Genomic DNA, 24,952 nt, shown 5'->3' on the forward strand with positions numbered 1-24,952 from the left:
ACCAAGGACACGGTGACCACAGGACTCACAGGGGCCGTGAATGTGGCCAAGGGGACAGTGCAGACAGGTCTGGACACCAGCCAGAGGGTGCTGACAGGCACGAAGGACACTGTTTGTGCTGGGGTCACTGGTGCAGTAAACCTGGCCAAAGGCACCATCCAGGGGAGCCTGGACACGACCAAGGCTGTGGTCACGGGTACCAAGGACACGGTGACCACAGGACTCACAGGGGCGGTGAACGTAGCTAAAGGCGCTGTCCAGGGAGGCCTGGACACCAGCAAGGCTGTGCTCATGGGCACTAAGGACACGGTCTGCGCTGGGGCCACAGGAGCCATTAACATGGCCAAAGGCACTGTCCAGGGAGGCCTGGACACCAGCAAGAGTGTGCTGATGGGCACCAAAGACACGGTGACCACAGGACTCACAGGGGCCATGAACGTGGCCAAAGGAACAGTGCAGACAGGCCTGGACACCAGCAAGGCTGTGCTGATGGGCACCAAGGACATTGTTTGTGCTGGGGCCACAGGAGCCATCAACGTGGCCAAAGGTACTGCCCAGGGAGGCCTGGATACCACCAAGGCTGTGCTCATAGGTACAAAGGACACGGTGACCACAGGACTCACAGGGGCTGTGGATGTGGCCAAAGGCGCTGTCCACGAAGGCTTGGACACCAGCAAGGCTGTGCTGATGGGTACCAAGGACACGGTGACCACAGGACTCACAGGGGCCATGAACGTGGCCAAAGGTGCTGTCCAGGGAGGCCTGGACACCAGCAAGGCTGTGCTGATGGGCACCAAGGACACTGTTTGTGCTGGGGCCACAGGAGCCATTAATGTGGCCAAAGGCGCTGCCCGGGGGGCCCTGGACACTTCAAAAGCAGCTATCACAGGCACCAAGACTACGTTGGCTGGCCTCTCGGGCACTATCAACATGGCCAAGGGGACAGTGCAGATGGGTCTGGATAGCAAGAGTGTGCTTACAGGTATGAAGGACACTGTCTGTGTGGATCCTGGCAGAGACACACAATCTACCATGCTGGCTCAGGCAAGTAATGTGGCCACCAATGACACCTACACAGGTGTTCACACAGTCCCAAGTTCACTCTCTGGCTCTCAGGCCACCATGTGTCATGAGCCTAGCAGTTTCAGAGCCACTACCCTGACTTTCACAGAGTTCCCGTGCTTTGAAATCAGCAGCCTCTCAGACACACGTGGCTTGGGGCTTGTCACGGAACCCTCATCTGATGCAGCTACCAGGTCTGTGGAGGAATGTGGTCAGCTGGCTGCCACAGGCTTCGCTGCACTGTGTGATGAGTTGGAAGGTCTAGGGGACATCTTCCAGCCCATGACATCTGAGGAACAAGGTGAGTGCCTGCCCCTCCCCATCATGAGTCCCCAGGGCCTGGGCTTTTGGGAGAGCCCATCCCCACTGTGGATGCCTCAAGGTACCTCTCAGACTAAATCTCACTGCCTTCCTCCAGCTCAGCTGGCGGCCTCTGAGTCAGGGCCCCGGGTGCTTTCTGCTGACCGGGAAAACTACTTTGTCCGTCTGGGTGACCTGGCCCCCAGCTTCCGCCAGCGGGCTTTTGAACATGCCCTGAGCCACATACAGCACAACCAATTCCAAGCCAGGGCCGTGCTGGCCGAACTCCAGGAAGCCTTCCAGGTGGTAAGAGCATCTCTGGTTCCCACCCTGGACATCTCCAACTGGTCACCAGCCAGGTGCCTAGTGGGCTAAGCCACCTACATGCAGAGAGAGCAGAGGCATGGATGTACCAGCCTCATCTAGTGAGCTGGGGTAGTGTGGCCGGGATCTGTGACCCCAAGGGAGAGGGCAGCGAGAATGACAGGGCTCTAGCATGGGTTCTCTGCCCAGTATCTCATTTCTAAAGTTATGCTGGGCATCATGGACACAGACGCCTGACATTCTTGGTGACATCCCAGTCATCTGCCCAGCCCCTCCCTGGTCATGAAGCCCTCCTGTCTCCTAAGACACCCAGGGAGTATGGAAAAGACACAGAGGAGGCATGGTGGGGTACAAGGCGGCAGATCCCTGGGGAAAGAGTGTAGTCAGAGTGGGCAGGGGACAGAAAGGAATCTGAGTGGACGCGCAGAGGGCAGTAGTGAGGTGGGAGATGAGTGGACCAGAGGGACCACCACCTAGCCTTCTAGATGCCCTCATGGGGAATTTTTGTTTTGGCCATACCTCATACGGAGGAGGGTTAGAGTCAAGATGCAGTCACAGCACTGAGTGTCCCCACCCCTCCTGGGGCTACCGCCTCCCTGTGGTTCTTTTTCCAGACAGACATGGCCACAGAGGCTCCCGATGGGCAGCTGTGCTGGAACCAGAGCTTGAGCACCATGGTGGAGAATGCTGGTACCCATGAGGTGCGTGGGGCGCAGGCCCACCTTCCTAGTGCCCCTAGGACATACTCCGCCCCTGCTGACCTTTTTCCTCTTCTGCAGATGCGGGCTTCTGTGGATCAGGACAGGCTGCGCACCCTCGCCCTTCAGCTCCATGCAGCTTACAGTGGCCTAGCGGCCAACCTGCAGGGCCTGCCGGAGGTGCAGCAGCAGGCAGGAAGGGCACGGCATAGCCTCTGCAAACTGTATAGCCTTGTGTCCTCAGTGGGCAGCAGTGACCTGCGGACAGAGCAACTGGCCCAGAGTGGTGCTGGTGTTGTCCAGGCATGGCAGGGGCTGGAGGTGCTGCTAGACAGGCTGCAGCAGAGCCCCCCACTCAGCTGGCTTGTAGGACCTTTTGCCTTGACGCCTTGTGGCCAGCTGTAGGCACCTAAGAGCCCGGGGTGTGTGACCCCAGGGACCCTGCTGTGACCACAGCAGGCTGTACTTCCCCAGAGCTCTGGATTGAGCAGAAGCAGAGGGTTCTCAGAATGTTAACTCAAAGCCAGCCATGGCTCCTACTCTTTCCATGAACCGACAGCCCCTCTTCCAAACTAGCCACCAAGTCTGTTCTGAGAGTGGCCACACAGACCCCATACAGATAAAGTGAAGCAGAAGCACAGACAAACCTACTAGTTCCTCCAGCTCTACTAGTTCCTCCAGCCATCTGTCCTCACTGGCCAGCTTTCCATCCTTGAGGCTCTGGCCGACCCTTCAGCATTCACAGCCATCCGCTATGGGTGGGGCCACTGCACCCAGGCCCCACTGTACAGTACAACCACAGATATTGACTAGCTAATAACTAGGCAACTTGTAACTTTGTCTCCAGCACTAGAATGTACTAGAATAAATGCACAGCCACCCTGAGGTGAACTTCCCCAGCCTCTTCCGGTACCTGGTAGGGAGTAGAATCACACAGAGCCATGCAGAGCCACACAATCAGATCCCAGGCTGTTGTGGGCCTGACTCAGGCCTGCTTTGCTGAGAAAGGAGGGTCACACATTATGTGAAAACAGGGCTGACTTGAAGACCCAGGCCTGCATGAGTATGTGGTCTGAGGCACATGGCTTGCCTCAGGTTGAAGGCTGTACTAACTGAAGAAATGGATTGCTGATGGTCCCTCTCCCTTACCCCATGCACCCAAGATGCAAGCATACAAGATGCTGTGGCACAAGGCACTCCCTCACTGGCAGGCCATCCAAGGTAACAGCCCAGCCCTCCCTGAACCCCGGTAGTGCTAGCAACCCTAACCTTCCAGCTCCCCTTCATTGGTACTCCTGGAAAATACTAATGTCCATGAGTTTCAAGGTTGGGCCAGCTGTGGCCTAGGAACGCTATGATGGAGACGGCAAGGAGCCTTCCCGAGCCTTCCCCTGCCCCTCTGCCATGTCAGCATCAGGGTATGACACAAGACTCAGCCACCGGCAAACACTGGGCCCAGGGCCTGCAGTCAAGCCCTCCAGCAGATGATCTAAGTTACATCATGCCTGGTTCTTGGTGGCTACTGAGGCAGGTGGATACACCAGGAGGCACATACCCAACTCCTGAGCCAAAAGGGAACACAGCAGAGTGGGGAAGGCCCTGCTCAAAGCCACACAGAGAAAGCAGACTGACACGGTGGACTGCAGCCCTCTAGCTCAAATGTTGAGCTGCCCCAGAGGCACTATGCTGCTCCTGCAGGGGTCCCCGCATAGCTGAGGATGAGGATCTCCTGTTGGCCTGTCCTCAGTGTCTGCTCCACTCATGTTGGTGGAACAGGCCACTCACTGCAGGAAGAGCTCTGCCAGCTATAAATGTGATTTGAGCCCTGCTCTGTATTAAGCCTGACTCCCCATGCTGCTCATCGTGGCCAGCGCCTTAGCCCTATGTCAGGCACAGTGCTCTGGCCCTGGCCCAGCTGCATTTCACATCAAGACACCAAGCCAATAAAAATTGTTTCTTTTTCATTACAAAACTCTTTATAGCCATTTCATGTCAATTGAAATCACAGAACTAGGCAGAAAGGCCCAGGCCACAAATACAAACAGCGCAGCACTTCCCTGGGAGGCTGGGGACGGACACGGCACCATGGCCACAGTGGCTGGAGCTCAGCTGTCCTCATCATCGTCGGCAGACTCGGAGGCCAGCCGCATCCTCTCATGATCCTGACGCTCACTTCCAGGCCTGGTGGGGTCAGAGCTGTCCTGCGGGCTGCTGGGGGCATAGTGAAGGCTGGTCAAGATGCGGTTGCCTGGGGCTGCCACAGGGCCATCGGGTAGGTGGGCAGCCAAGGAAGGGTGAAGCTCCATTTGAAGGCGCCCGTGCTTTGTGTGGCCTTCCTGACCCTCCCCAGTCCAACTGTAGCTCAGTCTTGTGGCCAGTGCTTGTGGTGGCTACCATGAGGGGTTGGCCACCCCTGACAGGCAGCGGGAAGCTCCTTCCCAGAACACCAGCAGCTGGAAACCTGGAGTGGCCTGATGTGGGCCACAGTCACAGTGCTGGTAGGGGTGGGGTGAGGGCGCCAGTGTGCAGGGAATGCACCTGATGCCCCAGAGAAACTCACTCATGCAGCTCTTCTGAGAAGCCTCCCCGTGGGCCATCCTCTGAGTCCTGCCCATCTTCCTGTGCTCTGTCTTCCGTGCTCTCCCCCTTCTGGGAGGTGGCCTCACCATTCACAGGGGCTGAGAGATCTAGGGAGATAGAGGGTCATCATGAGCACACAGCTTGCCTCTTGTTAGGACTCTCCCCACCCAGATGTGGTCATGCTTACAAGCAGTGCAGGCACACATAGGTGCTGTGGCCCACAGCACTGCCAGCACCCAGTGGAGCTGGAACACCCTGTGCCAGGTGCCCCGTAATGGGGCTGGGGCTGGGGCTGGCAAGCTTGCTGGGGAGAAACATGGCACAGTCCCCGCCTGCCCATGCAGGCAGCCCTCACCAGTGCTGGGCTCATCTTCTGCCAGCTCTCTGGGAGCCTGCTCCCCCGGCTGCTCTTCCATCTTCTCTCCATCAGCCTGTTCCTTCTCGGCTCCAACCTTGTTCACCTTCTGGAGAGCCTCAACTTTCGGCCCCAGGACTCGCGACTTGAGCCGGGTGTAGACCTCGGCTGCCTTCGCCATCACATCCTTGTTGGCCTTGTACCGGCGAATCTGGCCACCATAAGGCCAGGCTTAGCAGGGCCAATGGCTGTGCCTCTATGACCTCCCCTTGGACACCACCACCATCTCCCTGGTGCTCTGCCCTTGTGCCCCCTGACATACCTTCTTCAGCGTTGCTACCACATCTGTGTTCTTCTGAAGGATCTGAGAGGTCACCTGCAGGGTCCCCAGCTCTTCCAGGGCACTCAGACACCTCCTCACATCCTGCAGGGCAGAAGGAGTGGAAGGCAGCCCTAGCTATCTGCTAGAATGTTGCTTGCTGGCCCTAGGGGAGATTGCATGGCGTGGGAGTAGGGTCCCTTGGGCCACTATGAAACCCACTCCTCTACCCAGGAAACCCTGCCTCAGTTTCCCAAGACTTCCAAGGAGTTCGAAAGGAGGTGCTGAGGAAACCACCCATCTCAGTACAGTGTGGCACTGTGACCCTGGGGCTATACAGCAGGCATCTTACTGGGTTGTCAACCTTCAGTGCAAATTTGATCTCGCTGTGCAGCTTCTGCAGTCTCTCCTCCACGGAAGGTTCTAGGTAGGAGAGATGCTGGCTCGAGCAGGGTGGTTTGGCCCTGGCTACAAAGTGGCCCAGCCTTCTTACCACCACAGATCCCACACTGGAGTCTTTGGACCCTGCACCATTTTTGGTGCTCACCTTTCTTCTTCTCCCCCTTCCTGTCCAGTGAGAGACCCTCTGACCGCTTCCGCGTCCGCTCCACCTTCACAGGCCTATGGAGAGGCTCCCATCAGACAGGCCACCTTGGGAGGCCCAAGACAAGGACAGACAGCCAGGCCAGGGGCCTGGGGGCCTCCTCTGCTTCTGTACAGACGAGGAACACGTGGCTGACCATGAGAATCCCATTGAGCACATCACACCCCATGCTGTGTGGCCACCATGCCACACTGCTGAACCTCATGGGAACTCTGACCAGTGACAGCTGGAAAGACACTTAGGGAGCAGAGATGAGCTGCATCTCAACACTTGCCAGCTAAGTTAAAGCCACTGGGCTGGGGGACGGTGTCCCCTAGGTGCTATGGACACTGGCTGATTGTTCTTTGGGGTTCTGGGCCCTGCAGGGTGCTGGGCATTGCTGCTGGTCTCCACCCACTAAAGGCCAGCAGTTCCTAGTCTGACAGCACACATGACCCCAGGGGAAACTCCTGCTGTAGGGCAGGGGCAATTATGAGGCTCAGCCCCAAGAGCTGGAACCCTTAGACAGATGTGGCTCCAAGGCTGAACTCAACAGCCAGGTGGAGGGGAAAGAGACTAGGTCCAGGGCTCAGGACAGGTGCTGACCTGGCTCGTGGCTTCTCGTCTGGCCGCCCTCTCTTCTCCTTTTGCCCGGGCTTCCTTGTAGACTCTGAGCCTGGCAGTTGGGATTTCTTAGCCAATTTCTTCCCCTACAGTGAGTGGCCAGAGGACAGGTTGCTGCCTTGGAAGCAGTCTATAACACCCCGATCATTTATCCTACAGAGCTGTGGGCCCGGCCACCCTCACCCAGCATATGTGGGCAACGGCCTCCCTGGCCTCTCAGAGGTGTAAGTCCAGAGCTCCATTTGAGAGCAAGCCCTATACTTTGGAAGGACCCTCAACCGGCTAGCCCCATTTTCTGGGGCTGGGATCCTGGGCTCTGTTACTATCCTATCTCCAACACCCAGGATGAGGCTCAGTATCCAGTAGGTGTTCAATAAAGGAGTGGGGCCACAGCCTGAGGCCTCGGGAAGAGGGGGCAGCACTCACCTCTTTCCCAAGCTCTCCGTCGGGCTCTGAGTCAGAGGATGATGGGGTGGCCCGGCCCCGAGCCTTGCGGCTGCGCTTCTTCACAGGCTCATCGTCCTCCAGCTCGTCCCCACTGCTGGCCCCACGCTCTGCCCGCTCCTTGCGCCGCTCCTTCTCCTCCCTCTCCTGTTCTCGAAGTCGCCGGAGCTCTTCCTCCTGTTCCCGTCGTCTCCGAGCTTCTAGCTCACGCCTCCGCTCCTCATCACGCCGCTTCCACTCACTGATGCGGTCCACCTCACCACTGTCACTGTCACTGGAATGGAGAGTCTGTCAGTGGGAAGCCCAGTACACCCTGCAGCCCTACATCACCGGCTGACACCCACCTGTCACTGCTAGAGGTGGACGGTGGCCGTTCTGGCTTTGGTCTCCGCCCTCGGGGCTTGGGGGGTGGCTTCTCAGCTGTGGAAAAGGAAGGGTGACCTTCTCTCCATGGCCTCCCAGGGCTGCACTGAGGCTGGCTCAGACCTTACCTGGCTTTCTGCCTCGAGGGGGTTTCTTGACAGACACATCTGAGTCTGAGGAGGAGGATGAGGAGGACGAGGAGGAGGACGGGGATGGCTGTGCCACAGCCACAGGCTCCTCCTTGGCCCCATCTGAGTCGGCTTTGGAGTCTGAATCCGAGGCTGACGGCACCTTCTGGGGACAGGCAGAGCCAGTGTGGTGCCAGGGCCCAAAATGGAAGGAGCGCCGCACAGGGTGAGGGGGTGAGGGCAGAGGCAGCTGCAGTCCCATGAGACATAGCTCTATGCCTCATCCACAGCAGAAACATGGGTCCTGGGGACCCTGGATGCCTCTCAGGAAACAGGATCTCTCCATGGCAGGTGTACACTGCACAGGAGGCCCAGCCTGCTCTCCCCCTCCTACTGTCAAGCACACTCAGTACAACACTCAGTCCACATGACACACATGGCCACAGATATACGAACACACCTGTACATGTACGAGCAGCCTTGTAAATACAAGTTCTCACACCTCCACATGTATACACAACACCTGTGACCCTTTATGTCACAAAATCCCAGCACGTAAGACTTGATTTTCCAATCCTAGTAGTGGGGTCTTATGGGAGGAGCAGCAGTGACCCACAGGCCCCAGGGTCCACACAGCTGGGTATCCAGGCATTATTGTCACAGAAGGCCCCTCATGATGCCAGTGGCTGCTCAGGACCTGTGGCACAGCATCCTTACCTTCTTCTTACGTCCTCCCAGAGGACCCCGCCTTGGTGCCCGGGCCACTGTCTTCTTCTCTGGGGTAAAGTCCTGGGTAGAGAGACAGGAGTGTCAGGAGTACTGGCTGCCATGCCAGGCTGTCCTGAGGACTGCTGTCTGTTCACCTGGTCGCTGGTCTTCTCTGACTCAGATGGGCTCTCTGAATCCTCTTCCGATGGGGACACACTGGCCTGATCCAGATCACTGGAGGCTTTCCGAGCTCGTTTAGAGACTGACATCTGCAAGGCAGGGTGAGGCTAAATCAGCAGCTGGACAGCCCTAGCTCAAGGTGGGACCCTCCTGTGTAGCCTTGACATACAATCCTTGTGCCTTGATACTCCTTAATTCTGTGGAGTATGATTGTGATGTGAGCCACACAAAATGGCAGGTCCCACTCCTAGGAGCTCCTATCCCTTGAGTTGTCAGAACCAGAGAAGGGAAGTGGGGGGTAGGTGGCAGGGGCTTGGAGAGGATAGGATCTGAAAAAGCTGGAACTTTCTGGAGACAGATGGTGAGGACCGTACCTCAGAATGCCTCATTTTATGTCCTGAGTTCTTTACCAAAAAGAAAATCACAGGGGGAAAAAAATATCTATATATCTATATATCTATATATCTATATGACTCCCAGGAGAACTGATAGGCTCACAGCAGGAACTGTGAAGAGGCAGTGCAGCTCACTATGGCTGAGAGGTACACATCAACACAGTCAAACAGTCTGTAAAGAACATGGGTGACAGCTCAGCAGCAAAAGCATCTAGCATGCAAGCCCGAGGACTTGTGTCTCATTCATTAGCACCCTCGTGGAAAAACCACATCATGGCTGGAGCAGTAGCTCCATGGTTAGAGTACTGGCTGTTCTCAGAGGTGCCATGGTTCCCAGCAGCAATATGGTGGCTCTGTTAACTCTAGCCCTAGGACAATCGATGCCTCGTCTCCACAGGCATGTGCACCCGCCCCCAAGGCACAACATGACAAAAACAGATTTCAGAAAGGGGCTGGGGCTTGAGCAATGACTCAGCACTCAGAATCACTGGCTGCTCTCCAGAGGATCCAGGCTTGTTTCCCAGCACATACAAGACTGCTCACAACCATCAGGACTACAAAGCCAGGAGTGGTTGCATACTTTTTTTTTCTTTTTTAAAGATTTATTTACTTACTATGTATACAATGTTCTGTCTGCATGGACACCTGCAGGCCAGCAGAGGGCACCAGATCTCATCACAGATGGTGTGAGCCACCATGTGGGTGCTGGGGATTGAACTCAGACCTTTGGAAGAGCAGCCAGTGCTCTTAACCTCTGAGCCACCTCTCCAGCCCAAACACACTTTTAAATCCCAGCATCAGAAGGAAGAGGCAGGTGGATCTCCAGGAGTTTGGGGCTAGCCTGGTCTACATAGTGAGTTCCAGGACATCCAGGGCTAGCTACACAGTGAGAAACTATCTTACACAAACAAAACAAACATTTACAACTCTGCCCCAGGAGATTTGATGCCATCTTTGGTTTGGGGCATCAGACATGACACAAATGAGGTGTGCAGACATACCTGTGGGTAAAACTCATGCAGAAAATAACACTCCCCACAAAAAAAATAAAATAAAAACAAAACAAAAAAAAAGCAAACCCACATCTCTAATCCACAGACAAGGATCCCTAGGCTGGTTCACTGCCTGGGAGAACTGGGGAGCTCTCAGGTACAGGGAGAGACTGTCTCAAAGTACAAGATAGAAAGAAATTAAGGAGGATGGCCGATGCCAACCTCTGGCCTCTACACACAGGAAGAGACATGTGTACATATCACACATTCACATAAAGATTAAAAATGTCATTGAGAGCCATATCCCCTGAAGGAATCAGCTTCAAGGTATCTGCATTTTACATCAATTTGTGTTAAAAATGAGTACTGAGGCAGGCACCATGGTGTACACCCATGACCTCAGCACTCCAGAAGCTGAGGCAGGAGGATTAGAAGTTTCAGGCCTAACTGGGCTATTATACAGTGAGACTCTGTCTCAAAACAAAACAACAAATACAATGTCTATGGAGAGGGCAGGAGAAGGCAAGGGCACGGAGCTACCCCCCTTACACTACCTTCAGGACTGGTGTCTTCCGCTTCGGGCCACTGTGGTCACTACTCTTGTCAGAGTCGGAGTCACTCTCAATCCTGTCACTGGTGGCTGTGGTGGTCACAGCTGTCACAGTCATGACCCCCCGGGCCTCTTCGTCCTTGTCCCCGTCGCTGCCACCAACCAGGTCAGCTTCAGGGGCCTCACTGTCAGAGGAGCTCACCGGCTGGGGTTGGGGCAACACACATGTCACCAAGGGGGCAGGATAGACTTCCTAGCTCCATGGTAACTGTGCAGACAACATCCATTGCTGGGAATCCAGGTTCAGGGTCTGGCTACCTCACTCCCTAGTTGGGGAACTGAGATGGTGGAATGGTGTAGGTGGTAGGCTGTAGAGGCAAGGGTTTTGTCTTTGTGCTTCACTTTCCATTTGAGCAAGGGGGAGGTCACAGCTTTGGCCTCATGAAACTGTTGCAGGTATCACAGAGCTGTCGTGTGAAGTCAGGGCAGTACGTAGACCACAGCAAGTGGTCATAAACATTGTGGGTTTTGTTTGTTTTGTGTATGCTACTGGGGATTGAACATAGGGCTTCACGCATGCTAGGCAAGCACTCTCCCGTTGAGCTACAACCCTGGGCCTCTTTTTCCTTTCCATACTTTCCAAGCCCAGCTGGCCTAGGACACATTCTGTACAGCCTAGGCTGGCCTTGAAGCTGTGATGGGATGTCAGGCCTGCGTAAACAGGTCTGGCTTGGCTCTTTCAAGCTATCCTAGTATTCTGAAAAGAAAGCCAGTCCCAGGCACTGCTGAACTTGCCACCCTCACAATGTCTGCTCAGCCAGCAGCCACAGGTCAGCCACACCAACTGGCTCTGTATGAAGTGACTGCAGCTTGGTCTCCTGTCCAAGGAGCAAAGACCTAGGGATAGGCGGATCAGGGACAACAAAAACAGAAAATACCCTCATAGTTGTGAAGACTGAGAAGTGAAGAATTTGTACGGAGGCCTCAGAAAGGCCTGTTAGAGGTTGACCAGGGTGGACAAGAAGCAGCTTACAAGTGATATGAAGGACGGAGGGTTCTCGCAGCAAAAGAAGAGGCTGGGATGGCCAGGGCATAGAAAGAGATGAAGGCGACAGAGAAGAGACTGAGGCTGACACTGTGACCAGCTTACACACCAATTTACTGAGGCCCTGAAACCATTGGGCATGTGGCACAAGAAGTCTCTGGGTACAGGGAGAAAACGTGAGCCTGTCGTGTTCAGCTCCCCGCCCCCATTCATCGAATACACACTACGAGGTGCCCACTATGATAATATGTAAAAGCCATGACAGTATTGGACCTCCCTCAGCACAGCCACATCCAGGCCTTATCTCTGTCATTCCACATTAACTGCTGCCTGAGGGTAGCGTGTGGGGTTGGAGCAGTTGTTCATTTTTTAAGGACCATGTCTAGAAAAACCCTCAAACTTCCATCAAGTAAGGAGTGAGAAAGATGTTGTACAGGTGGGGACAGTGAACATGGCTGCTGGTGGGACTGCACAGGCCTAAAATCCCAGTGTGTGGCAAGCGAGGGCAGAGACTTGAGGCCTTTCCAGGCTATCCTGTAGTTTGAGGCCAGCCTGGGCTTCATAGGATGATGGCCCTGCAGTGTGGGCCTCTGGATGAAAAAACAATAGTCCCAAGGTGAGTCATGGTGCCACCGTGTTGGGTGCAGCAGTCACGCTGTGGTGAAAGCTGTACCAGCTGCAAATACACCAACACTGTTAAACAGAAACTATGGAGTGTACAGTTTACCTGATGCTTTAGGGATGGCCAAATGTTGCTCTCCTGGTATCCCCTGTGGGACTGCAGGCCTGTACCCCAGGCCCCCTGTGTAGCTCTGACCATCTTTGTTTTGACACGGGGTCTCTCTATGTAGCACTGGCTGTCCTGGAATTCACTATGTAGACCAGGCTGGCCTCGAACTCAGAGATCCATCTGCCTGTTTCCAGAGTGCTGATCATTCTTATAGACCCAAGAATCTAGTGGTTAAGGTCAGGAAGATGCCTCAGCTGGTAAAGGCATTTGCTGTCAAGCCTTAGATGCACAAGGTGGAGAGAGAGAACCAACACAAGCTGTCACCTGACCTGGAGAGGTGCTCTGGCACACAGCCCCCACCCCCAATACATTCTGTTGATGTGGGGGGAAAAAAGTCAGGTGGCGGTGGTGCAAACATTTAACCCCAGCACTTGGGAGGTAGAGGCAGGCAATCTCTGAGTTCCAGGCCTGTCTGGTCTACAGAGTTAGTTCCAGGATAGCCAGGACTACACAGAGAAACGCTATCTTGAAAAAACAAACAATAATAACAAAAGACCAAAATGAACTTGGGGAGAAAAGGGCTTATTTTCTCATATAGCTAATGTAGACCAGGCTTCCCTGGTTCATCATCCAGGGAAGTCAGGGCAGAAACTCAAGCCAGGAACCCGAAGGCAGGGGGTGATCAGAGGCCACAGATGGGTGCTGCTTCCTGGCTTGTTCCCTAGAACTCGCTCAGCCTGCTTTCTTACAGAACCCAGGGCCACTAGGCCAGTGGGTGGTGCTGCCACATAAATCATCAATGAGGAGAATACTGTAAGTGTGCATACAGGCTAATCTGGTGAGGAGCATTTTCTCAATGGAGGTCGGTTCCTCTTCCCAAGTGACTCTAGCTTATGTCAAATTGACATAAAATCACCCAGCACAATTGACCTCTTGTTAACCTGACGCAAGAACACACAACTATTGAACTTTTTCTTTCCCTCTAATACATTAATATTAATATCACAATATAAAACATAAATAATTTTACAAGTCCCACGTTTTAAAAATTCAAATACCTCAAAAGTTAGCCTTAGCAGGGTATGGTTCCAGAGTCTGTAAGTCCAGCCTCAGGGGCAGCTGCACCTCCATGTTGTTTGTTCTGAGACCGGGTTTTTCTGTGTAGCCCTGGCTGGCCTGGAACACTATGGAGACCAGGCTGGCTCGGAACTCACAGAGCTTTGCATCCTGGGTGCTAAGATTAAAGGTAGAAGCAACTGCTGGGAGCAGTGGTGGCACAAACACTTTTAATCCCAGCACTCAGGAGGCAGAGGCAAATGGATCTCTGTGAGTTCCAGGCTAGCCTGGTCTACAGAGTGAGTTTCAGGACAGCCAGGGTTATGTAGAGAAATCCTGTCTCAAAAAACAAAAACAAAAATGAGTAGCCAGGTCTGGCTAGGTGCACCTTTGTGAGTTTGAGGCTAGTCTTGTCTACATAGCAAATTCTAGGAGACCCAGAACTTCATAGTGAGACCCCACTTCCAAAACAAACAAATAACTCAACAACAAAAATGTTCAGTCTCTTTCAAAATATTCAAAGTCCCTCAACTGCGAAATTAAATAAACTGAAATAAGATAAAAGTATGTTCCTTTTTTTTTTTTTCGGTTTTTTGAAACAGGGTTACTCTGTGTAGCCTTGGCTGTCCTGGACTCACTTTGTAGACCAGGCTGGCCTCAAACTCATAGAGATGCACCTTCCTCTAACTCCTTGAGTGCTTGGATTACAGGCTGTAAATTACATTCTGTCTTATTCCAGGAGGGAAGAAGCAGGACTGCCATGGTGAGAGCAAAGCAAAACTAACATCTAGCAGCACACAGCTCAACGGTGACTCAGAGACTCTCAGGCTCCAAAGGCCTTGGCAGTGACTTCCCTGATTCTGTCATCTGAAGCACACACAGTTTATCTCCTATGCCCAGAACACCTGCTGTTGTCCTTGGTTATTCTATGCCACAGCTATCTCCAAAATACTGGGCTAACTGCAACCAGGCTGCACATTCACCAGTGGCCTCTCTTAGTACTAAGTCTCAGATGCTCTCCAAGACCTCTTCAACCTTCAAAACCAGCACCACTCTAACCAGTGACTACATTTGGCTGCTGGCATGAGATGTATGTAGGCTTGGTCCCCTTTGAACTACAGTCTCTGTGTGCTAACCCTGAAAAATCACTTCCCAGTTTTTGCTTCAGCAATGCTGGTCTCCATCACTGATGATTCTTCAGCCCCAGATGACCAGCACTGACTGTCCCAGCAAAGGTTTGTTTCCCTTTCGTGGAATAGCCCAATGGAATCCCTAAAGTACTCTGAACACTTCCCTTTGAAACTGTAGACGCCAGGCTTCCAGAGAACAGCCCACTGAGCTCTGAGCCTCAATGAATTTCTCAGTCCAAAGTTCAACACCCATCACAATCTTCCCTAAAATATATGGTCCTGTCTGTCATCAGTACCCCACCCCAGAGCAGAATGTGCCCTCCATCGTCTGCACTGCTTTCAATATTTTTATCTTCCAGGCTTCCAGAGAACAGCCCACTGAGCTCTGAGCCTCGATGAAGTTCTCAGTCCAAAGTTCAACCCCCATCACAATCTTCTCTAAAATATAAGGTCCTGTCTGTCATCAATACCCCACCCCTGATACCAAGGTGTTTGTGCCTGAGTGAAGCACAAACTCACACTGAAGTATGGAAACACAAGCCAGACTCATCACCCAGCATGTGGGAGGCAGACAGGAGGATCAGCACTTTGAAGTTACCTTTGGCTACAAAGGGAGTTTGAGGCTAGCCTGGGCTATGTGAGATCCTATCTCAAAAGCAATGGAAGGAAGAAAGGGAGGGAGGAAGGGTCAGAGGAGGATGGGCAGCATGGCTGGCAGAGGCCCTCCAGCCTCCTTTATAAAGTCCATCCTTCCTGGGGGGCTGAGTTCTCTGACACCCTACCCCAGGCTCATGACCCCACCAAATCAAAACCTGGTGCTGGAACAGCCCAGCCTTTCCATGCAGAGGACATTTGTCTTCACAATGCCAGTGTAGCCAAAAAGCTGTGACACAGCCCTGCCTAACCATTTTGAACTGTGTGATACTTATGTAGGGTGAACCCTAAAGCAAACATACTGAGAGGGAAAAATGATGGCCTGTGTGGACTATGAGATACTGACTTCTCCACAGTGAGCACAGGGCCCTGACTCTGTTCTCCCACTTTCTCTCATCCTCAAGAAATGACAGTATGGGTCTCATTTTCCCAGGAAGACAACGCCAAGTGGCTCTCATGGAAGAACAGGGCAATATCACACCATGGAGAACCACTGCTGCTCACGGATGACACAGCATGGGGCATCCTGATCTTTCAGGTCATGGGCACAGGCAGAGAGGTCATGTATCACTTACATAACTCAGCAGGTGAGCAAAGAGACCTACAGCACAGGCACAGGCTCACTGTGGCCTTGAAGCCTGGGCAATGGACAGATGCGATGGTGGGATGGGGGTGGGGGGAGGGGAAGCATTTGTTGTGCAAGTGTGAGGCCTGGAGTTCAAACCCTCAGAACCATCATGAAAGCTAAATGTGTGATGTGCAGCTGTAATCAAGGCAGTCCCACTGAGACAGGAGAATCTCTGGGAGCTGGCAGACAGGCTGGCCTACACAGAACAAGAGACCATGCTTCAAGTACGGTGGAAGAGGACTGACACAGAGGCTGTCCTCTCACCTCCACACTTACACAATGGCATGCTCGTGCCACAAGACCCTCTCTCCAATACAACAGGACACTAACAACATTGTTCCTCGCAGCTGAGCATCATGGCACGTAACTGTCATCCTAGTACACAGGAGTCTGGGGCAGGAGAATATTGAGTTTCAGGCCAGCTTGGGCTATACAGTAAGACCTTGTTCCAAAAATTCAAAAATAAAAATAGACAGTGTTGAGTGTCTGTGTGGATGATCTAAGAAGGGACCACAGCAGTCCAGCCCAGCTCTGTGTCCAGAGGGTCTTGTGAAAGCTGGTTTTATGTCAACTCAAAAGGAAGGAATCTCAACTAAGAAAAAAACTCCAGGGGCCTGGAGAGATGGTTCAGTGGTTAAGAGCACTGGCTGCTCTTCCAGAGGACCCAGGTTCAATTCCTAGCACCTGTATCACAACTGTCTGTAATTCCTGCTCCAGGGGATCTGATACCCTCACATAGACATACATGGAAGCAAAACACCATTATGAAATAATGAAATAAAAACATTATGAAATAAAAACAAATAAAATTTAAAGATTTTTTTAAAAAAAGAAAGAAAATGACTCCATAAGATTGGGTTGTAGGCAAGCCTGTAGCACGTTTTCTTTTTTAGTGATTGATGTGAGATGGCCCAGCCCCCTATGGGTAGTGCCACCCCTGCCTTTGTCCTGGGTGCAATGAGAAAGCAGGGTGAGCAAGCCATTCAACAGCACCCCTCCATGGCCTCGGCATCAACTCCTGCCTTGAGTTCCTTTCCTGACTTCCTGGGTGATGAGCTGCAAGCTGAAGTAAACCCTTTCCTCTCCAACTTCATTTTGGTCATGGTTTTTATCACAGCAATAGAAACTCTAAGTAAGACAAGTTGGTATCAGGGGTGGGGTATTGATGACAGACAGGACCATATATTTTAGGGAAGAGTGTGATGGGGGTTGAACTTTGGACTGAGAACTTCATCGAGGCTCAGAGCTCAGTGGGCTGTTCTCTGGAAGCCTGGAAGATAAAAATACTGAAAGCAGTGCAGATGATGGAGGACACATTCTGCTCTGGCCTCCTCTGCATGTGCATACATCAAACACAAACAACACCCTCAAAAAGCTGGAGGTCGGTCTGTCAGTAGAGACCAACCACCAGAATCCCTGCTGAGTATGCAAAGCTCAGAATGAACACTGAAGAAAGCTGGGGCTGGAGAAACTGGCTGTTCCTGCAGAGAACCTCGGTTCAGCCCCAGCACTTGGCCCAGTACTGCTGCTGGGGACTGGCTCCTTTGTTCTGTGATCTCACTGGACTGAATTGGGCATGCCAGACTTCAACATGCAACACTAGTGAGTTTGTGGACCTGTACATGCCATGGAATGCTCTGTGAGCAAACACATCATTGTGCCAAGGACCATGTGTGCATCCAGATGAATGTGGCTGAGGCTGACAAGGACACAGGGAGGTTTAATAGCTTAAAACTTATATGTTATCTGCAGGGCCAATCACTGGACAGGTGCGTCAGACCTATCTATTCTCTGACTAAGGCTGATGGAATGTTCTCATTTGTCACAAAGAAAAGTAAGAAACTAAAAAATCCCTAGCCTTCACATGCTGCCTAGTAACTCCAGTCCCAGGTTGTCTGGCAGCCTTTTTGGCCCCCTCAGGCAAAAGGCACACACACAGTGCACTTATGTACATGCAGGCAAAACATTCATACACATAAGATAAAAACAAACACTTCTTAAAAAAAGAAAAGAAAGCTTTGTGTGGTTTTCTGCGAAGTAGAAAGGCCCTGCAGCAGGGCTATCTGGGAAAGAAAACAACACAAAGTAACCAGGAAAGGCAGCAGGCCGCTCCTCACAGAACAATGCTCTTTCTGAATATGAAGTCTGCATTCCTATCTGACATGGAATTAAGCTGAAATTTTTAGGGAAGAGAGATAGCTCAGTTGTAGTTGGTCTTTGCTACTTTGTGGGTTTTTCTTTTTCCTTTATCCTCCCACCTCACCCCAGTTTCACCCTCATCACTAGATAGGAGAGAAAGAAGGATAGAGAGATGGAGATCTCTGAATCTAATTTCTTTCTTCTAGTTTCTTCTTTGAGCACGACTACTAACAAACTTTAACTAACACCCTGAACAACCACCAACCCCTGCCTACCAGGGCACTAGCATTAACTAACTAATTAATTAATTAATTTTATGTCCACGAGGGCTCAGTTTTCATGCTCACCAGAAGAGGGCATCAGATCCCATTACAGATGGTTGTGAGCCACCCTGTGGCTGCTGGCAATTGAACTTAGGACTTCTGGAAGAGAGCCATCTCTCTAGCCTGCCCTAGGATTTATGTACCCAAAGAAAAGTTCCCAGAATTCTAAACATTACACATCTGAGCTGGAAATAGCATGCCTATACTAGAGCATGGGGTAAATCATAGTCAGCTTCTGCAAAGCAGGCCTATATCCCCACACCTGGGATTAAAACAGAAACATATTCTAACATTTCTGTTTTAGCCGCCACTGGGCAGTGGTGGTGCACACCTTTAATCCCAGCACTGGGGAGGCAGAGGCAGGTGGATCTTTGTGAGTTCGAGGCTAGCCTAGTCTACAGAGTGAGTTCTAAGACAGCCAGGGCCACAGGGAAACTCTGTCTTGAAAAACAAAACAAAGCAAAACAAAACATATTCCTGTGTTTTTTAAAGAAACCAAAATTCTAAAATTATCACTACACTGTTTCCCATAAAATTATGCTTCTGAAGGTCTGTGTACATACTGTCCTTTCACAAGCATCTATCAGGACAATGCCTGGAAGGGTCTAGGGTGGTCCAGGATTCCTTTCTTTTCGTTTGATCACTGTGGACAGCCCAGGCTAAGCCGATACTTACTCTGTAACCCAAAAGAGCCTCCTGCCTCAGCATCTCTGAGTGCTGGCATGACAGGCCTGCAGAACCAGGAATCCACATCTACCCATGTACCCCTTGAGGGCACACCTGGGTCACAGAACCACAGGGCTCTCAGAGCTTCCAGCCACTCTGTCTCAGAGGCACATGGAGGGACGGCTGGTCCCAGTACTTGATGTTTGAGTCTCATTTCCTCGAGGAAGGGCATCTGTCTGCATGCTGTCCATAAGCCATGGGTGTCCAATAAATATTAAATACAGTCATGAATCGCCAGCAGGCAAAGGACTCAGGATGTGTAACCAGAGAGCTCACAAACCAATGCCAGGAGAGATCATGACACGATCGTCTTCAAGATCCCCTGCCCAAGCAGAGCCCAGGACAGACACACAAGGAGTCACTCCGCTCTCTATACACAGTACAGACAACACAAGTAAAACGTCACTGGCACAGAGCGCATTCCCCACCCCCTAAACAGTGATGGCCAAACCAAACCAGAAGTGCTCAGGAGACTCCTCCTGTGCGAGCCCCACATCTCTGACTGTGTATTCCTTGAGGCTAGGAATGGATCCAACTTAGGGCCTGATCCTGGTCTCATAGGTGTCAACACAACCTTGTCTGCTGCTCCCTGGGAAGACTCCCTTCAGCATGAGCCAGTTAGGGAAGGAGAGGCACTCAGACCAATTCAAAACCTCGAGATCCAACCACAACCACATTTTATGAGAGGACTCTAGTTTCTAGCAGCAAAGCTAGGGCCAGGACAGACTCCTATCAACTCCTGCTTTGCTCGCCATCTGCAAACCCAGTGGCCTACCTTCACCAACAGTGAGTTTGGGTTGTTGTGATCGCTCCCATTGGCCACCTTCCAACTGGACGACCATTCACCCCAAGCTGACGCTACCCTGCCACTTCTCATGAAAACCTCCAGACCAGGGACTGAGGCTATGGCTCAGCCAGCAAAGCACCTGTTGTACAAGCAAAAGCACCAGGATTCAAGTTCCTGGCATCCCCAGACATGGCAGGCAGGCCATTTGTGAACCTAAGTGCACAGGACACAAACAGGGGATCCCTGGAGCTAATTCAGCCAACTACGTGAGCGAAGGGCTCATGAGAAACCTTGAGTAGCTCAATATGTAAGATGAAAAGTGATCAAGGAAGACTGTCAACTCCAGCTCGCATGGATATCCGCACACACAAACCACACACATGCAAAGAAACATCTGCTCCCCACGCACCGCCAAAGCAGCAGTAACAGCAGAGTGAAGGACACAAGCTAGCCCAACATCCTCTGCCCTCATTTTTACTAGAGAACACCCACATGGGCACCCCTCGCAGTGTTCCATAGTGGCTTTCTATTGGTTTCAACTTCTAATTTTGTTTTACGTTAATTAATTTATTTATTTAGTGGTTTATCAAGACAGAGTTTCTGAGTTAGTAATAGCCCTGGATGTTCTGGAGCTCACTACATAGACCAGGCTGACCTCGAACCCACAGAGATCCACCTGCCACCACCTGGCTTAACCACCACCTGGTTCTGTAAAGCTAATTTTAAGCTTTACAAAGTATACTTGCTTAGTGCAGGTGTGTGGAGGCAAGAGAACAGTGCACAGGAGACAGCTCCTTTCCTACCATGTGGGGACTGGGGTTGGAACTCATGTCACCAGGCTTGGTGGGCAAGCAGCTGCTGAGTCTCACCAGCCCTTCACTTCAACTTTCCTAATTCTTCCTCTCTCCAGAAATTGCCAGAGAGACCTCCCCTGAGATACCATCTCTTTGACTCCTGGCATTATTTCTCCTCCCTGACCAGGAGCTCTCACCTTCACAAACAACTGCTTACTCTACCCAATCCACAGTCGAAAAGTCCGGGGACAGAGGAGGGCGCTAGCCAAAGAAAGCTCTTCATCTTGGAGAAGCATCTACCAGACCTGAAATACCCTGTTCTGAATCCGGGCTCATCCTTAGATGGTGATCCCCACGCAGGCTTCATGGGTGGTATCCAGAGACAGCAGTGGTAATAACCTGAGGAGCCCCTGGAGGGGAGTGAGCAGGCCTACGATGCTGCTTAGCGCTCTACCCCGAGACACGACCCACAGCATCACAACAATTCAGGGAACAAGAAACCAGCTTGGAGGCCCTGCCCCAGGGACCTACGCCCACTGCCCACTCATGCCCAGGCACTCACCGGAGGTGCACTGTAGCTGGCGTGGGGGTTGTTCTGGATCTCCCAGAGACCCTCATTGAAGCCTTTCCTCTTGTTGGGCTTCCCGTACTTGTCCTTGCACTTGTCATAGGGAAACAGGTCCTTGGGTCCCAGGAAGGCCCTGGAGAAAGTTCCCAGTGAGACAGACTACCCTGACAAAGAAGCCAGTCAGTGGGTGGACGCTGGGAACCTAGAGGGGACACTTACGTCTCATGTGTTCCAAAGAAGAAGATGGGATATTTGTTGGGTGGTGGCTTCACGGCACCATCAGCAATGTCATCAATCTGCAGTGAGAGGCAGGCTGGTCAGGGGGCTTCAGGTGAGAGCCAGGAGGCAGCTTTAATCCAGGCCCAGGAAACCACCCAGTTACTTGGTGGGAAAACACACCCTGGGGGAGACACAGCACCTTCCAAACAGAAGTCTGAAGATCTGAACTCAGGCTCATTCGGCAGTAAAAAAAATTTCATTTTAGACAATCTCACTATACAGCCTTGGCTGTCCTCAAACTATGTTCATCAAGCAGGCCTGGGACTTATCTCTGCCTCCTAAGCAGTAGGCACTGGGGCTGAAGGTGTGCACCACCATGCCTGGCTATGAAACCTGCACTCTTGTGTGCACCCTTGCTGGCCTGTCTGCCACCCACAGTGATTCCCTCTAACCAAGAAGGAAGCTGGGACCCCACACAAGTACTTAACCTGAGCCAGGCCCAGTATGGCTCCCTGCAGTCCCCAGACTCAGCTTTTCTCCACTCCTAAGACTTGCCCAGGACCATGCCTCTTGCAAAAATGCCTGGTCTGCTCTTGCCCCAGAGGTAAAGCTGCCAGCGCCAAGAATGCACAGGATTTGGAGGTGGGCTGCAGGAGCCAGGCCCAGAGCATCCCGGAAGTCCCACCCTCTTTATGTAAGCCCATGGGCTCCGGCAGCTGTCAGTCACCTTTCCACAGGACGCTAGCAGCCCCTTCCCTTCCAATCAGGTGCTTGGAAATGTTCTCTCTGTGCTGAAGAAGGCTGAGAAGGGGGAGGGGACAAGAGCTTCCCAGAGAGCTGAGGTAGACGAGGGAGGGCAGTGGCCACTGCGTGTAAAGTTTTGCCTCTCAGTCTCCACACTCACAATGGTATTCCCAGGTTTACCACCCACCTCACCAACTGCTGGGAGACTGTGGGGTCTTCCCTGGTCTGCCCTCCAGCAGCACCCCTCACTTCTCTTTGGTCTTACTAGTTCATTCTCTGGTCCCTGGTGGCAGGATGCAGGATACCAGATGTATAAGCATCCTCGAGCCCACCTTGCTGTGGACTGCCAGACAGCCTCTCCCGCCGGTCCCGCATCTCAGGAAGGCAACAGCCTCTCTGGTCCTGATCCCTAGGAGTCACCTCCTCGGCTGGTTCTTATTCAGCTTGCTCTTTGGAGATTCCCTGCTGTCTGGCCTTCCACCCCCAGTCCCCCACACAGATACAGTCAACCTAGGCCTTTGCACTAAGACCTGGAGGCAACAAAACTCGGTCTCTATGCAACTGAACGCCAGCCACCATCTGCAAAACAAAAATTCCTTCAAGCCCACTCCATGGATGCAGGACAACTTCAGCCCCGGTGTACCCTCTGTCCTAGTGCTGGAAGCAACAGAAACCTTCGGGTCCCCGTTTATGTGCTGACTCTTGCCAGGCCCAGAATTCTATCACCTACACACCTCAGGCTCCAAACATCTACACTCCGATTCCAGCTTCCCCAACAGGAAATGCTAAGGCCCCCTTTCCCCAGCCTGAAGCTGCCTGTTCCCAGGTGAGCTACAACCCACTGAGTCCCTTTAAGGGCCTGACTCCAAGAGAAGCCTTTTTCCAACCCTTGCCCTCAATCTATCTCCATAACCTAAATGGAGACGGGGTAATTTTCTCTGGGGCTGCATCCTGCTCCTTTAGCCATCACGCGCAGCCTAATTCCTGAAAGACAGACTCTTCCCATCATCTGACCCGTCCACTCCAATCCCAAAGTGCCCATGCACCCCTCGGGCCCCACTACACCCCTCAGGCTCCACGATCCTGGAATCCCCTAAATGCACTTCTGAACTCTGGTACATTGGTCTCTCAGGCGCTGGACCCGCGACCCAGAGACTCAGGTCTCCGAGGAGGTCAAGGATAGCATCACAGCCATTGCCCTGCAGGACTGTGGGTCTCAGAGGCTCAGGACCTCACCATGCAGGTCACAGTGCGATACCACAGCCGAGGGACCGTGGGTCTCAGGGCCGGGCTCCGGAACCCCAGAACACAAGTCCCTCAGACCACTGACCTCCCCCAAGACCCTCCAGACCCCAGGCACTGTGGTCCCTGAGGAAGGAGACTCCTCAGTTCCCAGAGAACCACAATGCCCCGCCTGAGCCCGCAGCCCCAACCTCTCCCCAGCCTCCCCTCGACCTCCATTCCAGCCTCCCCGCGCGCGCCCGCGGCCCCTCCGCTCCGGGCGGCCAACTCCGCTGGGCCCGTCCCCGCGCGGCCTCACCCGGGCCGGCCAGTGTGGGTAGCCCTTCATCTTGGCGAACACCAAGTCCCCCGGCTTGAAGGCGTGCGGCATGCTGTCGGCGGAGGCCCAGGCCGCGGGAAGCAGCAACGGCGGCGGTGGGAGGCGAAGCCGGAGGCGGGAGTCGGACGCCTGAGGGGCGGAGGCGTCCGCACGGGCCGCCGGCCGGCGCCTACTTATTGGGTTCGGGGCGGCCGGAAGTCCCACCCTCCCTTCGCTATGGGCCGCCGTCGCTGTCGCTCTTGCCCACAGAGAAGCGCGGGGACCAATAAAGGGAGGGGTTGGCTCAGAGCTAGTTAACGGGATTGGATAACGGAGCAGAAGCCAAGGGCGTGGACTAGGGCCCAGGGGGTGGGGTGGACGCTGTCCGACGTGAGGACGAAACGCTCCAGGGGCTACAGGGAGGAGCCTAAAGAGCAATGATGGGGCGGAGCTTGGTTTGGGGAGCGTTCAGGGGCGTGGCTCGCAGTCAGGATGGGGAGCGGGGCGAAGGAAATGAATTACTCTCAGGGACGGGGAGGGGCTTAGATAGGGACAGGGGCGTGGCTTAAGAGCGGAATGTGGCTGCGACCTGTGGGTCACTGCGCAGGGTGGAGGTGAAAGGAAGACGGAAACCAGTAACAAGCAGTGAGGGGCGGAGCCTAGGGAAGGCGGGACATACATAACCTTACCGAGCCGGCCATTGGAAGTCACCAGACGAAACATACCCACTCAGCAAAGAAGACGGGTTAATGACAGCCTTCCAGAAGGGCATTAATGTAACTATGAAGCCCATTGGTTACAGCTCGACCAATGGCTAACCTGAGGACAGGTTCAACAGGACCCTGCAAACTCCCGCCAGGAATTGATGGGGAAGGGGCGGGGCTCGAGAGATGGCAGTGTTAGCTACTTTCATTAGTTTTCATTTTTATCGTTTATAATAAGCAACATAGTTCCATTTTATACTTATAACACCTTTATCCGTTTACATTTTATGTTTTAACTCTTACTCTTACTTTACTTTATTATTTGGAGACACGGTCTCATTCTGTAGCCCTGACTGGCCTGTAACTGTCTATGAAGACCAGGCTGGCCTTGAACTTGAAAGAATCAGACTAATTTTGTAACCTATGTTTCTTTAACTGCCTTATAACTTATATTTTCAAGTTTTAGGCCCATGTCAATTAAAGCCTCTTAGTGCTTCTCCAGAGAGCTGAGGAATGTAAAAGTTCCTGACATCAGCCATCTGTGAGGGCAGAGATAAGAA

General features: G+C 52.8%; 2 protein-coding genes across 3 annotated transcripts in view; one reads left to right on the forward strand and one right to left on the reverse strand.

Moving 5' to 3' along the window:
* The window catches only part of Plin4 (perilipin 4), a 7,331-nt gene extending 3,084 nt beyond the window's left edge, over positions 1–4,247 (forward strand). Inside the window, 4 exon segments of the mRNA XM_055617739.1 lie at positions 1–1,363; positions 1,481–1,668; positions 2,301–2,387; positions 2,466–4,247. The exon segment at positions 1–1,363 is cut by the window's left edge and continues 10 nt beyond it. Coding sequence (XP_055473714.1) covers positions 1–1,363; positions 1,481–1,668; positions 2,301–2,387; positions 2,466–2,789 — 1,962 coding nt within the window. The 3' untranslated portion in view covers positions 2,790–4,247.
* Positions 4,248–4,334: 87 nt separating this feature from the next.
* Hdgfl2 (HDGF like 2) lies at positions 4,335–23,871 on the reverse strand. 2 transcript variants are annotated; one of them, XM_055617732.1, is made up of 16 exons: positions 23,689–23,871; positions 21,405–21,481; positions 21,180–21,318; positions 10,610–10,810; positions 8,644–8,757; positions 8,498–8,569; positions 7,781–7,946; positions 7,634–7,709; positions 7,272–7,563; positions 6,828–6,931; positions 6,186–6,259; positions 5,991–6,061; positions 5,642–5,743; positions 5,320–5,530; positions 4,945–5,071; positions 4,335–4,592 (listed from the first exon to the last, which is right to left on the reverse strand). In XM_055617732.1, exons 1-16 carry the CDS (start codon positions 23,758–23,760, stop codon positions 4,490–4,492), a joined length of 2,001 nt encoding a protein of 666 aa, XP_055473707.1. In that variant the 5' UTR covers positions 23,761–23,871; the 3' UTR covers positions 4,335–4,489. The 2 variants fall into 2 exon arrangements, with proteins under 2 accessions (XP_055473707.1, XP_055473706.1); XM_055617731.1 differs by having other exon boundaries at positions 4,335–4,595.
* Between the last annotated feature and the right edge of the window lie 1,081 nt (positions 23,872–24,952).

The sequence above is a fragment of the Psammomys obesus genome, unplaced genomic scaffold (assembly GCF_907164565.1).
Source record: "Psammomys obesus unplaced genomic scaffold, mPsaObe1.curated_primary_1811, whole genome shotgun sequence".
NCBI classification, from domain to species: domain Eukaryota; kingdom Metazoa; phylum Chordata; class Mammalia; order Rodentia; family Muridae; genus Psammomys; species Psammomys obesus.